The sequence below is a fragment of the Heptranchias perlo genome, chromosome 18 (assembly GCF_035084215.1).
Source record: "Heptranchias perlo isolate sHepPer1 chromosome 18, sHepPer1.hap1, whole genome shotgun sequence".
NCBI lineage: Eukaryota > Metazoa > Chordata > Chondrichthyes > Hexanchiformes > Hexanchidae > Heptranchias > Heptranchias perlo.
The window spans coordinates 33,753,995-33,777,160 of NC_090342.1; the positions used below are offsets into that span (position 1 = coordinate 33,753,995).

At 44.5% G+C, this 23,166-nt stretch overlaps 2 protein-coding genes across 3 annotated transcripts in view; one reads left to right on the forward strand and one right to left on the reverse strand.

The window, feature by feature from the left end:
- The window catches only part of adck2 (aarF domain containing kinase 2), a 25,489-nt gene extending 22,685 nt beyond the window's left edge, over nucleotides 1-2,804 (reverse strand). Inside the window, exon 1 of the mRNA XM_067999671.1 lies at nucleotides 1,351-2,804. Coding sequence (XP_067855772.1) covers nucleotides 1,351-2,289 — 939 coding nt within the window. The 5' untranslated portion in view covers nucleotides 2,290-2,804. The remainder of the gene's footprint in view (nucleotides 1-1,350) is intronic.
- The window catches only part of si:dkey-82f1.1 (DENN domain-containing protein 2A), a 118,463-nt gene that overhangs the window by 21,071 nt on the left and 74,226 nt on the right, over nucleotides 1-23,166 (forward strand). The window contains exon 1 of one of the 2 annotated variants that reach the window (XM_067999665.1): nucleotides 12,872-13,185. The exons of the other annotated variant lie outside the window; for it this stretch is intronic. The gene's annotated coding sequence lies outside the window, so the exon portion shown is untranslated. Of the gene's footprint in view, nucleotides 1-12,871; nucleotides 13,186-23,166 lie in introns of those variants that run through there. 2 annotated transcript variants of the gene reach the window in all.

The window sequence follows — 23,166 nt, forward strand, 5'->3', positions numbered from 1 at the left end:
TGTTGGACTATAACTTGGTGTTGTAAAATTGTTTACAATTGTCAACCCCAGTCCATCACCGGCATCTCCACATCATGGCTACCATCGACACCACAAACTGCCGGCTCACAGTGGAAAGGATATCCAAGAAGATCGCGCATATAGACACAGACATCAAGTTTTTACAGAGCTGCAAGAAAGCAGACAAGATCCCGAAAGGACTACAGATCACGAACCCACTCAAGTCCACATACAACTCGGATTACGCTGAGAGACTCTGCCGTCGTCCCTCTCGTATATCCTTCCTTAGGTAAAGAGACCAAAACTGTATGCAGTACTCCAGGTGGGATCTCACCAGAGCCCCATATAATTGCAGCAAGACCTCCTTACTCTTGTACTCCAACCTCCTTGCGATAAAGGCTAAAATACCATTCGCCTTCCTAATTGCTTGCTGTAACCTGCATGTTAACTTTCGTGTACACAGACACCCAAATCCCTCTGAACACCAACATTTCAGTCTCCCACCTTTTAAAAAATATTCTTTTCTATTCTTCCTACCAAAGTGGATAATTTCACATTTCCCCACATTATACTCCATCTGCCACCTTCTCGCCCACTCACTTAACCTGTCTATAATCCCTTTGCAGCCTCTTTGCGTCCTCATCACAGCTTTCTTTCCCACCTAGCTTTGTATCATCAGCAAACTTGGATCCATTACACTTGGTCCCCTCATTTAAGTCATTGATGTATATTGTAAACAGCTGAGACCCAAGCACTGATCCTTGCGGCACCCCACTAGTTACAACCTGCCAACCTGAAAATGACCCATTTATTCCTACTTTGTTTTCTGTCTGCTAACCATTCCTCAATCTATGCTAATATATTACCCCCAATCCCATGAGCCCTAATCTTGTGTAACAACTTCTTGTGTGGCACCTTATCGAATGCCTTTTGAAAACCCAAATATACTACATCCACTGGTTCCCCTTTATCTACTCTGCTAGTTACACCCTCAAAAAACTCAAATAGGAGGAGCATTACCCTGCATCTAACCTTTGCAGTACCTGATCTGAGTGTGCTTGTGAGGCAAAGTAAGAGTTTTATTTTAAATCTAACCAGTTTGATGCAGACATTGTGAAAAAAGTGAAAGCTTTTCTTTCCACACCCCTGGCATGCACTTGCATCTCCACCACAAAATTAAAATGCAGTCAGTCCTATGCCTGTTTTCATCTTCACCAGCTTACTGTGTATAGGTACTCTCACCTACTATAGTCTAACCCTTGTGCCCAAGCGCAAAGAAAGCAAGCAGAGGAGGAAACCTAAACTGTTATTTACGTTCATTTATGTTGCGTACTGCAGAAATTGTAATACCTTGATAGCCACTGGAATGAGATGGTGCTGCTCAGCTGTTGATTCGGGGTGAGGAGATGCATTTCTACCCTCCAGCTCTGGTACTCCAATGAATTGTTCAGCAGTTTCAGAGTCATTTTTGGGATCATGGTGGCCATCTTCATTGGTCTGATCTAGAAAATCATTCTGTTTTTTATCAAACATGTAATGAAATATCCCTCGAAGCCCATACACCTCCCAGGCTTCAAACTGGTCCTCTTTCTCAAAGCTTTCTACAAGTTTCTGAAATTCAGAGTTATTAATGTTCCTTGGATCTGTGTAAGCTCTATAGACCTGAGCGATGCAGCCTGATCCGATGGGTTCCTTATTTTCAATCTGAAATATGCTCCTCCAGCCCTCTCCAAAGGCTCTTTTCATGCTATACTTGGTGTAGTCCCAGGGATGTGGTGTGACGTGGACATGAAGTTTGGAGAACTTGTCACAGAACTCTGCTGAGAAGAGGTCCCTTCTGGTGCTGAACCACTGGCCCAGTTTAATAAAAGTAGGGCCTGCAGCCTCTGTGGATTTCAACAGCAGATCCCACCAGAACGAAGCAAAACTGGAAGATACAAAACAAACTGGATACAGCAGCAACAAAGGCCCAAACCTCAGCAGCAGGATCACGGCTCTGACACCCACATGGACAGTGAAACGAAGCTTCCAGAATAAATCTTTCAAGAATGAGTGAGCAGCCCCCGAATTAGGTCGTTGTAGCATTTTTGCCTCCACAGTGACCATCTTCTGGGAGTTTGCAACTGATGAAGCTCCGAGACCTAGACAAGCAAGAGTAAGCCTGGGTAAATTCTTCAACCTGAAAGACGCTTTTGATGCAGGGTTGCCCGATATCAAGACAGTGGTTCTCAAAATCACGGATCTGAACATTGCTGGGCGTACCCTACAACTCAAGAGTAAGGCAGCCATCCTAGTGGATTGTTGTAGTAACCTGACAACAGTTATAGATACTGAGTCTGAGCATCCATCAAGCACTATTGTTTGCCCCTTTTTTCCATAAGGTCCAATGCAGCTTTGCAAATTGTTACTTTATCATGTAATCCAGCAACAGGCCACCAAATTGAAGACTCAACTCTTCCAGCTGCCAATCCATCCATTCCCAAGAGATATTAAAGGAGATTCATGGGGTCATAAAGGCCTCAGGGAGATGTCCTGGTGTTAATCCACCTGCATGAATTAAGCATTAAAACTGTTATTTGACGAACTACCCCGGTAAACGGTTCGACGAGGCCGCTATGATATCAGCAGCTTGGTTCTTATTTGGTACAACCCTTGCCCCCGGCAGGCTGGTTGCAATGCATCGTCCCTCCCTCTGTTGCTGGCTACCACCCAGAGCAGTAACTCTCTGCAGATGGTTCAGGGTCAGGCAGCGCCTTCCCCGATCGCAACAAATACCGATCTTCCCTACCGGTCGCACCTCAGCACAAATCCCATCGGCGACCATGAAAGAAGCCGAGTCCTGGCTGGAGACTGGGGAAGTGCGCACGCAACTCAGCGGGCTCGTCTCACCGCCCCGCCCCTGCCTCCTCCTATTGGTCCCAGGGAAGTTTAAGGCAGAAGGCGGGAAATAGATTAGATCGCATGGAAAAGACGAATGGATCAGAGCACCAGGACAGGCTCTGGGCAACCTCCCAGGACAGCGGGTCTCTGGTCAGGTACAAGCTGTGATTTTTAAAAATCTTTACCAAATATGAACAAATTCAGTGCCGATTTGTTGCAGCGTTTAATGCATTCATGATTTGTAAACATTCCATGTGTTAGAACTTGCTTGTGTGTGAACAGTGTAAAACATTCGATATATTGCAGCCCGGTTAATTTCTGGACCCGGCGAGGAGAAGGGATGTAATTGATTTGCTTTTAAAGGATAAATACATTGTCTTATATTTGTAAGCAGTCAGTATTTTTAAAAATAAGAGCGGCAAAAGAGCAGCTGTTACAATAGGAAGATGAAGAGCTTGCTTTGTTGAACTGGCAGCATTTGCTGTATCGGTTAAAGGAACAGGTGGTGGGTGAGATACGCAGTGACAAGAATCACATATGTGTTAAGAATAGGACAGGAAATCATCAGAAAGATTGGGACCACTGACCTCCAAAGGAGTACATCGGTAATCAGAATTTTATTGCATTTGAAGGGATAGAGTTTTAGAAATGTTTCCAAGGTTGCTAAGTGACCCGGTTGGTGTCCGAACGAGGAAATCACATCGGATGTCATGTCTGTTGCAAAATATGTTTTGTATTAATTATACGTCGTTGCACACGGGGAGTCAAGACCAAATGCAATATTCGGGTGAAGCTGGGTTAGAGGCCATGGGATAATTGTAAACAATTTTACAACACCAAGTTATAGTCCAGCAATTTTATTTTAAATTCACAAGCTTTCGGAGGCTTCCTCCTTCGTCAGGTGAACGATGTGAAAATGAAATCCTCGAAATGAAATCGCATTTATAATTCACAGAACAATGCTTGGTGATTACAGACAGTTTTTTCAACTGCCCGTTGCCAAGGCAATCAGTGTGCAGACAGACAGGTGTTACCTGCCAGGTCTCAGAATATACAAATCACCAAAAAAAACAACAAACAAAAAAAAACAGAGATAGAGAGGTAGAAACATAGAAAAGACAGCAACTGACCCGTTATATTAAAAACAGATAACATTTGTTCGCTGGTGGGGTAACGTGTAGCGTGACATGAACCCAAGATCCCGGTTGAGGCCGTCCTCATGGGTGCGGAACTTGGCTATCAATTTCTGCTCGACAATTTTGCGTTGTCGTGTGTCTCGAAGGCCGCCTTGGAGTACGCTTACCCGAAGGTCGGTGGATGAATGTCCATGACTGCTGAAGTGTTCCCCGACTGGGAGGGAACCCTCCTGTTTGGCGATTGTTGCGCGGTGTCCGTTCATCCGTTGTCGCAGCGTCTGCATGGTCTCGCCAATGTACCATGCTCTGGGGCATCCTTTCCTGCAACGTATGAGGTAGACAACGTTGGCCGAGTCACAGGAGTATGAACCATGCACCTGGTGGGTGGTGTCCTCTCGTGTGATGGTGGTATCTGTGTCGATGATCTGGCATGTCTTGCAGAGGTTACCGTGGCAGGGTTGTGTGGTGTCGTGGACGCTGTTCTCTTGAAAGCTAGGTAATTTGCTGCGAACGATGGTCTGTTTGAGGTTGGGTGGCTGTTTAAAGGCGAGTAGTGGAGGTGTGGGGATGGCCATAGCGAGGTGTTCATCATCATTGATGACATGTTGAAGGCTGCGGAGAACATGGCGTAGTTTCTCCGCTCCGGGGAAGTACTGGACGACGAAGGGTACTCTGTTGGTTGCGTCCCGTGTTAGTCTCCTGAGGAGGTCTATGCGATTTTTTGCTGTGGCCCGTCGGAACTGTCGATCGATGAGTCGAGCATCATATCCCGTTCTTACTAGGGCGTCTTTCAGCGTCTGTAGGTGTCCATCGCGTTCCTCCTCGTCTGAGCAGACCCTGTGTATTCGCAGGGCCTGTCCATCGGGGGTGGCCTCTTTGACGTGGTTAGGGTGGAAGCTGGAAAAGTGGAGCATCGTGAGGTTGTCCGTGGGCTTGCGGTAGAGTGAGGTGCTGAGGTGCCCGTCTTTGATGGAGATTCGTGTGTCCAAGAAAGAAACTGATTCTGAGGAGTAGTCCATGGTGAGCTTGATGGTGGGATGGAACTTGTTGATGTTATCGTGTAGTCTCTTTAGTGATTCCTTGCCGTGGGTCCATAGAAAGAAAATGTCGTCGATGTATCTCGTGTATAGTGTTGGTTGGAGGTCTTGTGCAGTGAAGAAGTCCTGCTCGAACTTGTGCATGAAAATGTTGGCGTATTGGGGTGCGAATTTGGTCCCCATGGCTGTTCCGTGTGTTTGGGTAAAGAACTGGTTATCGAAGGTGAAGACATTGTGATCCAGGATGAAGCGGATGAGTTGTAGGATGGCGTCCGGAGATTGGCTGTTGTTGGTGTTGAGTATTGATGCTGTCGCAGCGATGCCGTCATCGTGGGGGATACTGGTGTAGAGTGCCGAGACGTCCATCGTGGTGAGAAGTGTTCCTGGTTCAACTGGTCCGTGGGTACTGAGTTTTTGTAGGAAGTCTGTAGTGTCGCGACAGAAGCTGGGGGTTCCCTGTACGATGGGTTTCAGGATGCCCTCGATGTATCCAGAGAGGTTCTCACACAGGGTTCCGTTGCCTGATACGATAGGACGTCCGGGTGTGTTGGCTTTGTGTATCTTTGGGAGGCAGTAGAAGTCTCCCACGCGGGGAGTACGTGGGATGAGAGTGCGTAGGATGCTTTGAAGGTCTGGATCGAAGGTCTTGATCAGTTTGTTGAGCTGGTGGGTGTGTTCTTTGGTCGGATCTGCGGGTAACCGTCTGTAGTGTTCCTGGTTGTCCAGTTGTCGGTATGCTTCTTTGCAATAGTCCGTTCTGTTCTGTATGACTATGGCTCCTCCTTTGTCCGCTGGTTTGATGACGATGTTGCGGTTGGTCTTGAGAGCGTTGATGGCGTTGCGTTGTGCTCGGGTGACATTCTGGACTGTCTTCTGAGTGCGGCTGATGAATCTGGCATAGACGCATTTCCTGACAGCTTGGGCATACATGTCAAGCTGAGGGCAGCGACCCTCTGGAGGAGTCCAGTTTGACTCTTTCCTCTTCGGTTGCTGTACCGCGGATCCCTCTGTCTGCTGTTCTGGATCGTCGATTGTCTCATTGGGTTCGCTGCTGAAATCTTGGGGTTTGTGGTAGAATTCCCGGAGCCTCATTCTCCTGATGAATTCCTCTGTGTCCGCCGCGAGACTAGTGGGGTCCATTTTGGTAGTGGGGCAGAAATTGAGCCCTCGGCTGAGAACTTCGATTTCGTCTGGTTGAAGGGTGTGGTCGGACAAATTGACGATAGACTTCCCTGTGGTTGCAACCGTGGTACCAGGGGAAGCTTGGTCGATGCTGGTGGTGATGCCGAGTTTCTCAAGCTTCCTGCTCTTGGTTTTCATGTAGGCAGCGTAGTTCCGTTGCCTCGTCTGTTTGGCGGTATAACGTAGCTGGTCTGCTGTGTCCTGAGTACAGGTTGAGAGTATGGACTCTATCTTGGTTTCGAGGTTGTGGCGTCTGCTGTAGAGTTGGTGTATGAGATGGTTGCGGAGTGTGCGAGAGGTACGGCGGCAGAGTCTCTCAGTGTAATCCGAGTTGTATGTGGACCTGAGTGGGTTCGTGATCTGGAGTCCTTTCGGGATCTTGTCTGCTTTCTTGCAGCTCTGTAAAAACTTGATGTCTGTGTCTAAATGCGCGATCTTCTTGGATATCCTTTCCACTGTGAGCCGGCAGTTTGTGGTGTCGATGGTAGTCATGATGTGGAGATGCCGGTGATGGACTGGGGTTGACAATTGTAAACAATTTTACAACACCAAGTTATAGTCCAGCAATTTTATTTTAAATTCACAAGCTTTCGGAGGCTTCCTCCTTCGTCAGGTGAATGATGTGAAAATGAAATCCTCGAAATGAAATCGCATTTATAATTCACAGAACAATGCTTGGTGATTACAGACAGAGAACCAAAGAAAGTTTGTGGCCGTTTGTATATTCAGTTGTCTGGGGTATCTAAGGTTTCTCTGTCTGAACACTATTCAATTAATTTGATGGCCTTGATAACGGGCAGTTGGAAAGATTATCTGTAATCACCAGGCATTGTTCTATGACTATATATGCGGTAATTTTCAATGAATCTTGACACTCGCCCGACGAAGGAGAAAGCCTCCGAAAGCTTGTGATTTTCAAATAAAACTGTTGGACTATAACCTGGTGTTGTAAGTTTCCTTACATTTGTACACCCCAGTCCATCACCGGCATCTCCACATCGAGATTGGAGCTAGAGCGGACTGTTTTGGGGAAACTGGAGGGAACTTTACTGCTGGCTGAGCTATACCTGACCTGGGAGTGTTTAATGCTAACACTGGATGACAAATGTGTTCCATTCCCCAGCACTGACTTCCTTCACCTTGACGATTACAAAATTCACCAGAAAAAAAAGCCCGTCCCATCTGCAGCAGGTCAGGCAGTACCCACCCTGGCAGTGTTAATTCAACCTGACGTCCTGCCTGGCGGGAGGGGCCTGGGAGGGATTTACTGAAAGGTGTGACGAGTCCTGACGTTCACTAGCAAAGGGCGAGGACTCTTCTGTTCTTTGGCGGCGGGGTGGGGGTATGTTGGGAATAAAGTCGCTTTTGGTTATAGTTTGAACGTGCAAACATCCTGATAGTTAATAGGACTTCTTATGTTTTTATTTGCTTATTTAGATTAAAGGTGTGGTAAGTTTTTATTTCAATGTGTATGTATTAAAATAAAATTTTACTCTAATCTGTTTCGAAAGTTTAAAGAGAATCTATCTATATATATATATATATATTATTGACATTAATAAGGTTTAGGGCAAGGCACTCCCAATCCTAGTTATTCCCTGCTTTCTCTCCATGCTCAGTTTTGGATTTGTTGCGGTGTCAGATTATATCCATCACTGTAACATTTGGGGGCTCAGTCAGTAGAGTTGCGGCTGCAACGCGAGCAGTAATTCCTTTGCGCTCTCCCACATTGAGAATGGCAGGCTTCACAGGTCGCTTTACCAAAATGAAACAAGTTCTTTAGTTTTACAGCTCATTTACATATCACTGCCCTTTTCTTGACCAGCGTTAGGTCATCAAAAGATTTACTGAGAATTTCTGAAATTTCCCAACACCTGGTGTACGCATGAGAAACCGGAAACCCAATGATCACTGTACCGCAAAAATTGTCATTTAGTTTGGTAATCGGTTCCCACTGCCCTGGGAAAGTAATCAGCCATGTCTGTGCACAGATGTTTTGACATTCAAGTTTATTGACTGGTTTTCCCAATTTGCTGACAGATGTTGAGATATTCTTTGATCTTTGTGTCTAAATAGGAAAAAGAAAGAATTTGTGTTTTATATAGCGCCTTTAACGACCTCAGGAGGCCCAGAGCATTTTACAGCCATTGAAGTGCTTTTGAAGTGTAGTCACTGTTGTAATGTAGGAAACGCAGCAGCCAATTTGCACACAGCAAGGTCCGACAAACAGCAATGTGATAATGACCAGATAATCTGTTTTAGTGATGCTGGTGGAGGGATAAATATTGGTCAGGATACTGGGGATAACTCCCCTGCTCTTCTTCAAAATAGTGCCTTCGGATCTTTTATATTCAACCAAGAGGGCGGACAGGGCCTTGGTTTAACATCCCATCTGAAAGACAGTTCTTCTGACAGTGCAGCACTCCTTCAGAGCTGTACTGGAACAGCAGCCTAGATTTTTGTGCTCAGGTCTGGAGTGGGATTTGCACCCACAACCTTCTGACTCAGAGGCACAAGTGCTACCCACTGAGCCACGGCTGACACCTCATAGCAATACACAGCATTGTGCAGTGAGCTGGTCTGAAGTTGATAGAGACTTGTGATCGTAGATCTCTTGCTGGATGACTTCTTATAACCCAGGCTGTTGTGATCGATCCTGCCTTAGTATTTTGGAGGAGATCCATGTGTGAGGATGAGAGCATAAAGTAAGAAAAATAAGGGCAGACAGGAAGCTCCAGCAGTGGAGCAGAAGTAAATTTAGGCTAAGAGATCAGCTGTTCACATCTGTGAGCAAGTGATAGAGGTGAATTCACCAATCTCTTAAATGTGCACAACTAATATATATTAATATTATGTGAATAAAACATTAATCCAGAGTTGACTCATGCAAGCTTGTGTTTAGCCTATCTCTATAATGTGTTGAGTATAATGTATGATGCTGTTTCCCCTGATTTATAGTATATATGTTTCCTCAGCTATTTACAATCTATATTAATGACTCAGATGAAGGAACTGAGTGTAATGTAACCAAGTTTGCTGATGATGATTCAAAGCTAGGCGGGAAAGTAAGCTGTGAGGAGGATGACAGAGTCTGCAAAGGGATATAGACAAGTGAGTGAGCAAGAAGGTGGCAGATAGAGTATAATGTGGGGAAACGTGAGATTATTCACTCTGGTAGGAAGAATAGAAAAACAGAATATTTTTTAATTGGTGAGAAACTACTAAATGTTGGTGTTCAGAGAGATTTGGGTGTCCTGGTACAAGAAACTCAAAAAGTTAGCATGCAGGTACAGCAAGCAATTAGGAAGGCAAATGGCATGTTGGCCTTTATTGCAAGAGGGTTGGAGTACAAGAGTAAGGACGTCTTACTACAATTGTACAGGGCTTTGGTGAGACCTCACCTGGAGTACTGTGTACAGTTTAGATCTCCTTGTCTTAAGGAAAGATATACTAGCTTTAGAGGCGGTGCAACAAAGGTTCACTAGATTGATCCCTGGGATGAGAGGGTTGTCCTATGAGACAATGTTGAGTAGAATGGGCCTCTAGTCTCTGGAGTTTAGAAGAATGAGAGGTGATCTGATTGAAACATACAAGATTCTGAGGGAGCCTGACAGGTTAGATGCTAAGAGGTTGTTTCCCCTGGCTGGAGAGTTTAGAACTATGGGCCATAGTCTCAGGATAAGAGGTCGACCATTTAAGACTGAGATGAGGATGAATTTCTTCACTCAGAGGGTTGTGAATCTTTGGAATTCTCTACCCCAGAGGGCTGTGGATGATGAGTTGTTGAGTATATTCAAGTCTGAGATAGATAGATAGATAGATAGATTTTTGGACACTAAGGGAATCAAGGGATATGGGGATCGGGCGGGAAAGTGGAGTTGAGGTTGAAGATCAGCCATGATCTTATTGAATGGCGGAACAGCCTCGAGCGGCCATATGGCCTACTCCTGCTTCTATTTCTTATGTTCTGCTTTATTTTATTGTGCTAATTTGGAGCAGCTTGTGCTAGTGACTGGAGGAAGTTTGCGCAGCAGTTGCTTGCTGCCCACTAGATGGGTTAGTATTGATTACAGGATGTTTTTGTAATCTTCCCGGGGCTGGGACTTGTGCCAGTACACTGAATCAATGCAGGCAACAACCTGATGCATTCAGTGACCAAAGAGCTGAAGTATAAAATTTTGTTTTGGTGTAGAGGGGCACAATGTGGGCACAGAGCACTGGTTGGTGTCCACACAACATGTGCTGATGAGTGTTAATGCTGCAAGCAAGATGGGAGGAGCTGACATCAAATCATTATTCAATATTGTTGCCTGGCAGTATGCAAAGACCTCCATATTTGTTTAGAGAGGAGGGTGTAATGATCATATTTGTTGATGCAATCTCATCATAACGTTACTGATTACAACTGGTGCCCCTTTAAATTTCCCATCACAGGGATTTTGCCAATTTAACTCTCCAATAGAGTAACTCTGCCCCTTCAAACTCCTTGATATGCTGCACCCCCCTTAAATCTGACATATTGATACTTTCAACTCTCACATGGTGATACCATCCCTTTAACCTCCCGATTTGGTGATACTGGATCTTTAAAATAGAGTCATAGAAAGGTTACAGCACAGAAGGAGGCCATTCGGCCCATCGAGTCTGTGCCGGCTCTATGCAAGAGCAATATGGTTGCCCATTTAAACTGCTGACACCACCCTTTAAACTCCAACACAGTTCCTCCTCCTTCAGCCCTCATACATGACTCCACCCTTTCGTTCTTCTATATGAATAGTCTTCGCTTCCATCATATTTTGAGGAATTATGATAAGAGTTGTTTTATTTTGCCTACTTGTAGTTTCCAATTGCCCAACCTGCCTGCAGTAATGACTCCAACTCCTCAATGTGACAGTAGAAATGGGCAAATAATTGGTTACAAGAGAAATGGACTTTGGAAGGCCTGTGCAGCAGTGTTATTGGTGTACTGTATTACATCATCGCTGTTTGGGTCATATATCACAATCTGAAATTTATCAAAATGAGCAATAAATTCTTAGCTGGGTTACAAAAATTAATGCAGGATGGTTTCCTGAAACATCCTGCAATACATACCCGATGAGGTAGCCTGCCCACGCTGGTGGCTGCATCAAGTTTACGCTGCAGAAGAATGTATATCTGCACCACAACAGACTTCTGTGATAAAGGTTTTTTTATAACATTATTATTGTTTGGTGCTTTCAGACAACATTTAGTCACTTATTTCTATAAATTTCTCAATCTCTCTCGAACCCGCCCAGATCTACTACCTGGCCGGTGGGCGGGAGTGGGAATTCGGGTGGCAGGGGGCCGCTGACGGGAATCTGTGGGATTGGTCTCTGGCAGTCTAATAAGTGTGGGGGGCTCTGGACACGATAGGGGAAGTGGGGGGTAGCCGGAGGTAAGGGAGGTCCAAGGCTTTGTTGTGGGGCCCGGAGGAGCCCCTTTCCTGCAGGTTTGGCCTGACGGGGAAGCAGTCACTGCCTCCGCCACCCTGCTTAGGCCTCCAACTAAAATTGCAGATCTGGTCCCGATGACATCGACAGATCCGATCTGCATATTTAAAGAAGTAGCCTGCTCAAAAGAGCAGGTTAACACCAGGATACAGCGGGAAGGCTGCCGGGTCGGAGTGGCTGCCCTCATTTAACTGCTCCCCCCCCCACCCGTTTCCGTCAGTTGGGGGAAGTTAAAATCGAGGCCTATGCACAGGAGTTTGAATAAACTCCTTCAGTATTGTCTTTCACATTGGTGTGTTGCTGTTTTAGAGGCACATCAACACAGGATTGCCAATATAATCTGAGTGTCCAGAAATAATCTGATTCCTGAGTGTACTAAAGCCAAGAGGTATGAGACCAGCTCCATGAGATAGTCTCGTGTAGTATCACTCCAGACCAGTATGAAATCACGTTTTGAATGTGTCCCAGTGATCCCTTGATATTCCTAGGAACTTTGTTAACTTAGTTTAGAATCTTTTTAGTATTTGGAGAGAGTGCCTACTATCTCCGTATCGGGTTGAATTTGCTTGTATACTTTGTCGGTGTGTTTTGGTGGTTCCTTGGCGCTATGATTCAACTTAGCCTAAGAGGAAAAAAAACATGAAATCGAGCTGCTTGCTCAGTTTGGCTGAGCATTTGTTCAGAAAGTCTAAAAGACGGATGCAGAAACTGTAAACTATTCACTGTGAGCATAGAATTGCTGCTGGCATTTTTTAACCCTCAGCAAGTAGCAACATGCTCTCTGTGTTTACAGTTTTTTTTAAAAAAAAATTTTAATCAAGTTTTCCATTAACCTAGCAGAAAAGATCTGGAATACTTGAGCAGCAAAGAATAGTGACTAATACGATTGTATTGTTCAGTAGATGCCAACCACTCGAGAACAATTTGAACTGTAGAGTTGTTGCCCCTTTAATTGCACGTGTGACGTGCCTGAAACTGGAGAATCTGTGTTTATTGTAGTCTTTGCCCAGTAGAATTGGAGAGGGGACAACGGTTGCTGTGGTAACAAGACTGTTCTGAGGCAGCTGGTGATTAGTTCAATGGAAAGAAGTCAAGGGAGGTCAAGGGAGGGAGGTGTGGGAATAGGGAGGCAGGAGCTTAGCAGAGACGTCAGAGTCAGTAAGTTGGAGCCTAGTGAAGAAAGGGAGTGAGCGAGAAGCAGGATGATAGAGAAAGACAGCTCAAAAAAGACCTGAATCAACGCGGACTGGGAGAGAGAAGCACTCCTATTACTGGCTGAGACTATGGATTGTGTCACTGAGGGTCTTCAGGTGTGAGGAAGCTGAAGGCAGAAGAAGTGGATTCTCCCTCTCCTTCCCCACCCCCATCAAGTGAAGTTTTTCAAAAGGAAATACAGACAAATGCTGCCTAATTGGGTTATTTGCTGCAGGAATGAGGCTGCAATCAAAAGATATTCGCCAGCAATCAGTGGGTGAGGTAGGAAATTTTACAAATTTAGTTACCTTCTATCGTCCCCTTCCTCCTCATCTTTGGATTATAATCCATCCCTAACAAAAGGCAGAACCGATTTTCAAAGAAAGTGTATTCAATAGCTCTGGGGGTAGGGAGAAAAGTATCATGTGAATGTTTCACTGAGACCCTGTGCTTCAGGGTAAACATACTTTCATCCAGATTCCAGTTTACTTCAGTTAATATTCTGTATCGATACTATGTTTATGAATGTGTTATTTTTAATCTGCTGAATTTTTCAGTAACTGGCTAAGTATTTATGGATGACCTGGCCATAACCCAGGCTTCCTGTAGGATACGTGTCTGTTATCTGTGGAGCTGTTCTATAAAATTAACCCCCTGCTCACCAGGACGGTAGCTTTGTTAAGCTGTTAGGAATATAGGAACACGAGTCGGCCATTCAGCCCCTCGAGCCTGTTCCGCCATTCAATGAGATGATGGCTTATCTGTCGCCTAAATCCATTTACCCGCCTTGGCTCCATATTCCTTAATACCCTTGGCTAGCAAAAATCTATCGATTTCAGATTTAAAATTATTAATTGAGCTAGCAATCAACTGCTTTTTATGGGAGGGAGTTCCACACTTCTACCACCCTTTGCATGAAGAGTATTTCCTAACTTCTCTCCTGAATGGCTTGGCTCTGATTTTAAGGTTATGTCCCCTTGTCCTAGACTCCCCTACCAGAGGAAAAAGTTTCTCTCTACCTACCCTATCAATTCCTTTCAAAAACCTCAATCAAATTACCCCTTAAGCTTCTATATTCCAGGGAATACAAGTCTAGTTTATGTATTCTGTCCTCATAATTTAACCCTAGGAGCCCTGGTAACATCCTGGTGAATCCGCGCTGCACTCCTTCCAAAGCCAATATATCCTTTCTAAGGTGCGCCGGAACTGTACACCATACTCCAGATGTGTTCTAACCAGGGCTTTGTTTAGCTGTAGCAAAACTTCCTCCCCTTTATAGAATCATGGAATGATATAGCATAGGAGGAAGCCATTCAGCCCATCATGCCTGTGCCGGCTCTTCGAAAGAACTATCCAATTAGTCCCACTCCCCTGCTCTTTCCCCATAGCTCTGAAAATTTTCCTACTTCGAGTATTTATCCAATTCCCTTTTGAAAGTTATTATTGAATCTGCTTCCACCACCCTTTCAGGCAATGCATTCCAGATCATAAACAACTCGCTGCGTAATTTTTTCCCCCCGATGTTGCCTCTGGTTCTTTTTCCAATTACTTTAAATCTGTGTCGTCTTGTTACCGACCCTTCTGCCACTGGAAACCATTTCTCCTTATTTACCCTGTCAAAACCCTTCTTGATTTTGAACACCTCTATCAAATCTCCCCTTAACCTTCTCTGCTCTAAGGAGAACAATCCCAGCTTCTCTAGTCTGTCCACGTAACTGAAGTCCCGCATCCCTGGTACCATTCTAGTAAATCTCCTCTGCACCCTCTCTAAGGCCTTGACATCCTTCCTAAAGTGTGGTGCCCAGAATCGGCCACAATACATCCTTGCTTTTGTACTCTATGCCTCTATTTATAAAGCCAAGAATCCCATATGCCTTTTTAACAGCCTTCTCAACTTGTCTTGCCACCTTCAAAGACTTGTGTACGTACATCCCATAATCCCTCTGTTCCTGCACCCTCTTTAAAATTGTACCATTTAGTTTATATTGCCTCTCCTCATTTTTCCTACCAAAATGTATCACTTCACACTTCTTAGCATTAAATTTCATCTGCCATGTGTCTGCCCATTTCACCAGTCTGTCTATGTCCTCCTGGAATTTGTTACTATCCTCCTCACTGTTTACCACATTTCCAAGTTTTATGTCATTATATTCTAGCCCTATAGATATAAAGGCTAACATTCCATTAGCCTTTTTGATTATTTTCTGTGCCTGACCACTACATTTTAGTGATCTGCGTATATGGACCCCTAAATCTCTTTGGACTTCCACTGTTCCAGCTTTTCACCATTTAAAAAATACTCAGATCAATCCTTTGTTGGTCCAAAATGGATGACCTCACACTTAGCTGCGTTGAAATCCATCCGCCCCCCACAGTTTTGCCCACTTAGACTGCTCTCTGGGAAATTACTGTCTCTCGTTTTGTTCTATGATTTAGTTCCTCTCTATTTTCTAAATTATTTTCTCTCCCTCCATTATGTTCCCCATCCCCAATATCTGCTGTGCAGCATTCCTCATCTGAGACATCTGGCTGGCAAACTGCTCCCAGACCACTTTCAGTGCCGTTCTAAGGGCTGCACAAAAGCACAATTTGATTTCCTCCTCCATCTCTGCCCACACTAGCCACACAGTGGGGAATAGCACACAGCTAAAGCCGAAATCCTGGCTATACATGGGAGATAGCAAGGGAATCTTGGGCAAGAGCCCCGCACCAAAGCACTTCTGTGCTGCGTTCATTTGAGTTACATATTCATGGTCGCTGCATGTTACTTTTTTTGTCCTCTTGATGCAACAGCCAGCAGACTCTCCGCTTTAAAGATTACACATGACAAAAGAAAATCTGACAGTCAGCCACACTCGAGCTGATAGTCCAGCACCTGGTATTCAGACCAACACCTGTCATTAGAACAATGGAAATATATAAACTACACAAGGGTCCCACACCTCAAAAACTTTCCCTGTTGGGCATCTTGAGCTCCAGCTCTGGAAGAAGCAATCCAGGAGGTACAGTACTTACAGACTGTGTCTAATTGAGTTACTAAATAGATTATCCTCAATACAGGGTATAGTTGCAGTTCGGAAGTTGGAGTTGTTCCGATCGTGTTGAAATTGGATTTTAATTATGTGCCAGCTGGTAGCAGAGTGTTTTGGGGGTACTCACATGCTCAGTGCCTTCCCCCCCCACCCCGTAGTGAACGGAGGGGGAGGGGCAGGTGTTTATCCGCAGGGAGCAGGAATAAATTGAATGAAGAGTAATCAATTATTGCACTAGATAGCTGGAATGGCATAGGCAGAGGAATGTGGGCAGTAGATCACTTGACTGACTGTTCTTTGAATTCACGCACTAGTGTTGGCTTGGACAGCTGAAGAAGAGTTAAATAAAGATATTTCAAAAGGGGAGGGGAAATTAAAACATCGTTTAAAATATGGGGGTCTGCCAGTGTAGGGTTAAAGCTTTATTTTGTAGGTTATTAAAAGTATCTCGTTATTTTTTCCTAACATTTTTACGATAAGAGGTTTTCTCTGGTGATCTGTCTGATTTATATACATTAATTCTGCTCCTTAGCCTATCGATGATTAATGTGGTTGGAGTTTTGGCTGAATAAAATGCACTTGAAGTATTTATTATTTTTAAGCTACAATCTAATATATAAAAGCGTGGCATCTTTCCGTGGAAATGTTTGGCAAGTGCTTGACACAGTGATGTTAATTGCTGTGAGATATGTCAATGCATTGTAAAATTGTCACCATTTGTGCATAATAGAAATCAGGTGCCGTTCTTCTGGTTCCTTCCTCTGCTGGTGATGTTCCCACTTAACTGGACTGGATTTGAGGTTAAAAATGCTCTGGTCCTTTGCCTCGTTTTCTCACTTGAAACTGTAGGCATCTGATGGTGTCAAGTATGGACACAAAAAAAAATCAATGACGTTCGTATCTGAACAACAGATAATGATTTCTGTCTAGATGGTTGCTTGAAGTTGCAGGAATGTCTTGTGCATGGATTAATGGGACAGGATGCCATCTGCTAATTATGTACTTAAGTGTGTGAGAGTAAATGTGAGTATACAGGAAACCTGTTGTTTTGTTACATGAGGAAACTCACCTCCAGTGCCGTTGGATAGCTTTTAAAGAGGGTGCCTCGCTATCAGCACCCCCCTTTTTTTTAAAGCTCACTAACAGGGTAACTTTAAAGAGAAAGACTTGCCACCTTTCAGGGAAGGAGTCTTTGCACTGGGGGATGCCTTTTAAAGAGAGAATATGGGGGGAATTTTAACCCCCCACGATGGGTAGGACAATGGCGGTGGGGGGGAGGTTAAAATGTCAAAAATCTGAAACCCGACCCCAACCTGCCTTGAATGTACCCACTTCCAGTTTTAACAGAGGCTGGTTGAGGGGGTGGCCAAGTAACCTGCTCATGAGAGGCGGGTCAGTAATTTAAATATGTTAATGAGGCTGTGTGTCTCAGACTCCATTTACATTTAACGTCTGCGGGCTGGGTTTCCCAGGAGTTGGGAAATCCGGCAGCTGAAGGGAGGTGAGAACGGCTTGATCCAACAGGTAATTGCCTTTCCAGCACTGCTATGGAACAGGAGGAGCAGGTGTGCTTCTCCCCGGCCCCTCAAGCTAACCTGCTTCCCTCCCCCTGAAAGGCACTGCTCCCCCTGCACCCTCGGGATCATCACTCCAGCACCTTCTCCCCCCTCCCTCCCCCCCACCATGATCCCTCCCTCCCTCCCCCCCACCATGATCCCTCCCTCCCTCCTCTCTGCTTCCCGGCTGCAGCCTTCTAGCTCAGGCCTTCCCGGCTGCAGCCTTCTAGCTCAGGCCTTCCTGCCCAACACCCAGCCAGCCTCTCAATCTGGCCAACTGCCGACCGGGAAGCGGAGAAAAAAAATATTCAAATGAGATCTTGCCATTAAATTCGGCATGGCTGATGCTTCTCAGCATTGGTTTCATGGATGATATCTTCCATTGGAGCCTTATTACGTGTGGAGCCTGGATATTGGAATCTTTGTTGCTGTTGATTTTAAAATTGTGTATTTAGCCATTGGTGACATCACTAGGTTGGTAATTTATTGAAAGAAGACACTGAGCCTTGTGATGCAGTAGAACTGAGTTGATACTTGTCTAGTAAAATAACCCAGAACTTCAGCAGTAATTATGTAATTCGTACTGAAACTGGACCAATTCAGCTCTACATTGTCAGGCTCAGTTCTAATGATGATTTTAAATCCTTACATGGCTGTGGAAGAGACTCTCCGATGTGTCAAGCTTCTGAGATAGCTGTGTTTGCTTCTTTGTACGGGAGAAGGTGAGAAATGCACACAATGGTCTTGAGTATTAGCTTGGCTTAGAGTCATAGAAGGTTACAGCACAGATTGAGGCCGTTCAGCTCATCGAGTCCGTGCTGGCTCAGTGCATGAGCAGTCCAGCTAGTCCCACTGCCCTGCCCTATCCCCGTAGCCCTGCACATTTTTTCGTTTCAAGTATTTATCCAGTTCCCTTTTAAAGGCCATGGTTGAATCTGCCTCTATCACTCTCGCGGGCAGTGCATTCCAGATCCTAACCACTCGCTGTGTAAAAAAGTTTTCCCTCATATCACCTTTGGTTCTTTTGCCAATCACCTTAAATCTTAGTTGGTTGCACTTTTTACCTGCAAGTCAAAAGGCTGTAGGTTCAAGTCTCATTCCAGGACTTCAACATATAACCTAGGCGGACATTTCACTGATATGTTGGGGGAGTGCTGCAATGCTACCATCCTTTGGTTGAGAGCTTAAACCGAGGCCCTGCTTGTTTGTTTAGGTGGATGTAAAAGATCCCATGCCATTATTTGAAGAAGAGCGGGTTGTTATAGAATAGCCCTGACTATTCGTGGTTCAACCTACACCACCAAAACAAACTAGATTAATTGATAGTTCCTCTCGTTTCTGTTTCTGCACATATGCTATGTTTGCTTACATATCAGTTACTGCACTTCAAAAAGTCATTCATTGGTTGTGAAGCACTTTGGGACTGCCTGAGCATGTGATAAGGTGCTATATAAATGCAAATTCTTTCCTTTCTGTTTAACAAGTTACGGGAGACTATCAAACACTTATAGATCAGTATATGGTCTTCGCAATTGTTCCATCAACGGTCCGAAAAACAAGAGTCTCACAATTTGGCTGTATCCCAAAGTTATGTGATTTGCTTGTCTTGCACCTGAGAGGCCTCCCTGTTACATGTAGAGATCGGACTAGATAACAGGTCTTGAAATGCAAGAAGTATTTCACATTCAGCTGCCTTTGATTAATTGCAAATGATAGATGTCTATTTTGTACTAGCTTGGATCAAAGAGAACAGAAAGATATAACTGGGAGTGGGGCCATTCCCTTCTCTTTGTATGGGCTGGAGGCTATGGAAAGACTGTGTGGAGTTCATTTTTCACATAAAAGCTTTTCATCAGGGACAAGTTGTGAAAGTACTGCAGAGAACTGCCAGAGATTTTTGATTTTTATTGTTTTGCAAGAGATAAATGAAATTATACAATTTAGCTAAACATGTTGCTTTTTAAATCTTCCTTCTGTTCATTTTACTTCTTGATAAACTTGTTTTGTAAGTTTTCAGTTGGTTGGAGAGGTAAGCTGGGATCCTGTGCTATTTCCAGTGCATGCCTCAACAGCAAAACAGGGTCTTCGTTCACCCAGTGGCGTGCTATTCCAGTTGCATCATGCATAAAGTTGCGTTTTGGTTCACAGGGAGTGAGGGCTTTCCTATGGCAGTGGACCTTTGGGTTAGATATGAGCAAAAAGTACTGAGAAGCAGCATGCATCCTATCGGGCAGTCCTCAGAGTAAACGGCTGACATCCATACATCCAACGAGCCAAGCCAACCTTTTCACATCTTGCATTCTGTCATCAAAGTTAATTCAGTGCATCAGTGATTGTATGTTAATGTTAGATAAATAATGTCATGGTGATGCTTTGGGACTGATTTGCTAATTGCCAGTCAGAAAAAAAGTAAACATATGATTTTGCTGCCATTGCATTTGTAAAATATAAAACATCTTTCATATCATTGGAAAAATGTAAAAGTAAATAGAGATGCACATCTATGTAATGGAAAAAGGGAACAATTCATTTTCATCCAGTACTCCATATGGCTCAGATAACTGCACAGGATGGGGAAAACATATCACCTTAAAGTGGGAGAGTAAGATTGGGACAGCCCATAATGCCATGCTTAACCTCACAGCACAGGAATGACTGAAGAAATGTAACAATGAGATCATAGTGTAGACGATCTGTACTGGATTGCTTTGAACTGCTGTGCTGCATTTTGTGCCCTATATTTGAACTGTGTGTAAACCGTGTGTATCTTTTTAAATTTTATGAAATAAAATATATATTTTGAAATAAAAAAAACTGAAGAAATGTTTCTGTTGTGGCTGGAAGAGGCTGTTTGCTAAATGCATTCTGCAGATCACAGGTTTAGCACAATCAGGAACTCCATATAAAGCTGTGAGTGACACACTCAAACCGTGCTGTAATCTGACTCTTATTAGACAGGGGTGTGGTCCTCTATTCAGCTGCATTCCTCAACCAGATTTTCCTCAGCTCTCTTGCAGTAATCGTTTGATTTGCTGCTTATTGGAGAAAAGCAGTTTATCTGATGCCCTTTGTCTTCATTGCAGTTTTTCATATCTATCTGAGAGCTGTTTTAGTAAAGAGTTGTAAGACTGCTTGAATTCCCATCATTTAAATGGGGATGTCATTGCCAGGGTAACTTGTCCAGCTTTCTACAACAGGCTCAATTGTATCACGGTGCCATCTTGTTCCTAATAGCATCCAACCCCAACAATGACTTTTTGCTTAAAAACAAACATGTAAGTTTTGCTGCAGCACAGTAGTATTTGTTGCTGTGTACAGCCTACCAGCTGTCAGTATTAGAAAGCAGCATTGCAGCTATTTTTGGGGGGAGAGGGGTAGACTGTTCCTATTCATTGTGGAGACTGGGCACACACACAAACCGTGCTCCAGATAGTGATTTCCCCTGGGTGTTCAAGTTGTTTCCAGGTAAAGACTAGAAGGTAATTTTTGCTATGCAATCAAATGCTTGACTGATGGGCAGTGCTGATGCTGGTAGTGTTTCTTTAAGGTCTCAATGAAGAGAAATGAGGGAAAGTGCAGTTATGGTCAGAGAGAGATTTAACCCATTGAATAAACATTAAGAATATAACACTTACACAGTAACCAATTGATTCAGCTGCTGGCTGTGTCACTTGATGTTGGGAATGGAAGTAATGTGGATGCTGACTGTCAGTCTGTACTTGGTACTTGGTAATATGGATGCTGCCTGTGCCAGTCTGGACTTGGTATGGGTACATTGTAGTGCGGGGTGCAGGGTGTTAGTGCTGTGTGTGCTTTGCACTGTGGCCGAAGGCTGCAGTAGTCTATGTTAGGTTTGGGTGGTGCCGTTAGATTCTGGCAGTTACAGTGGACTTACCACAAAAGGAATAAAATACTGGGGAATGTTGGAGGTCGATTTTGAGTTGTGGGTGGCCGACTGGTGGAGTGCGACGGTCAGCCGCTCGTCCCAGTGGTGAAGAGGCGGCCACCATTTTGAGGCCCCGGCCTCATTTACATCAGACCAGTGAACTCGAGGATGCTAAACGGGAGTCCCAATGCAGCTCGCCGGATTAAATTTTTCTCTCTCTCTTTCTCCTCCTGTAAATGTAGAACATTCACCTATAGTGAGATGAGATCTGCATCAAGAAGTAGAGCTTAGAACTGGCAAAACCATGCAGCCACACTTCCAAATAGTACAAAGCAACCCCAGGACTGGATCTGGCAGAACTGCAAGCACCTACTCTGAAAACCCCAGTGTAGCGCTGTTGGTGAATCGTGCCATTGTACCAACTTGTCTGTGAGGATGTAATGTGCCTGATAGGACAGGTGACACCATGCCATTTAACATACTGATGACATCATTCTTGAGCGGGGCGTGGAGATGATTTTACTGTCTGTCTCTTTCATTTGTCTTCAGATAAGTACAGCGTTGGATGAAAATTCCCAACTGCACTGATGTCAGGATGTGCTAGTTTGGTCAAGGGCCAGGTTTGCAGATGTAGGCCCATTAACTCCTACAGACCTGATCCTGACTCAGCAAGTAATGGGTTGTCGTAAGCAGTCAGCTAGGTGCCTTCAAACCCTTTTTTCTCCCCACCCAACAATTAACTGGAACTAGTCTCGTTCTGCAAGAGGGATTCTAACAATTTAGGCTTACACTGCCATTCTCCATGTGCAGGCATCGAGTAGAATATTACACATATGCTCAAATGGGCATTCAGTAACGCTGGTACCTGGTAGGAACAAAGGCAGCAAAGAGGGTCCTGCAGATGAAAGAGGCCTCATTCCATCACATTATCTGCCTTAAATCTGAAACAATAAAAATGTAATTTGCTTGCCTGTTTCGTTTACTAGGGTATGCCGTCCATTAATTCATTGTTTCCTGGGCAGTTTCCTTTCCAGTTTCCCACTCTGATCTCTCAACATCATTCACTATTTAGGAACGCATGCATGTGAGTATTCCCAGGACTCTGCGCAGTACCCATTCTGCTACAGGCCATTAGGAAGTATACGAGGTTGATTCTGTCTTTTATCTCGCCCTCTTCTTTTCCACCTGCAGCTGTCTCCACACAGCACAGCTAAGATTGGGAACTTTGGGTGCAGGGCTACATCCTGTGAGTGCAAGCCACAGCATGTTGACCCTAATGCATTGCATCACCCTGCTGCCTTGTGCTAAGTAGAAAGGTTTTGATTGTTTTGACGGCTTATTGTCAACTGAATCATTTCTGTACCCAGCCTTTGGCTCTTGGCAGTGTAGCGCCTTTGAAAAAAAATGTTCCTTTTAAAAAAAAAATCCTCTCCCTTTAATGGGATGCTGCCTCTTTAATGGGATTCTGCTACTTTAAAAGAAGGCTTTCTGTGCATGATGTCTCTTTTATCTCTTAGCTGGACCGGGGTGGAGCAGTGGAATCACTTGCAGACTGGTTTTAGTGAATTATAACTGAATGATCCAGGGTTGGATGGAACAATGTCCTGCCTGACCTCTGGAAGTTACTGGGGTGGAGGTGCGAGTAGTGGGCTTGGTCTCCTGCCCAGATGATGTGTGACTAGACTGCCTGACAGCTGTTGCCATTCTTCAGGTTGCACCTTGGCTGAACACCAATGCATGTATTGGCATAGTGTGAAAGTGTGAGAGTCGAGAGCCTTGGACAGACCAT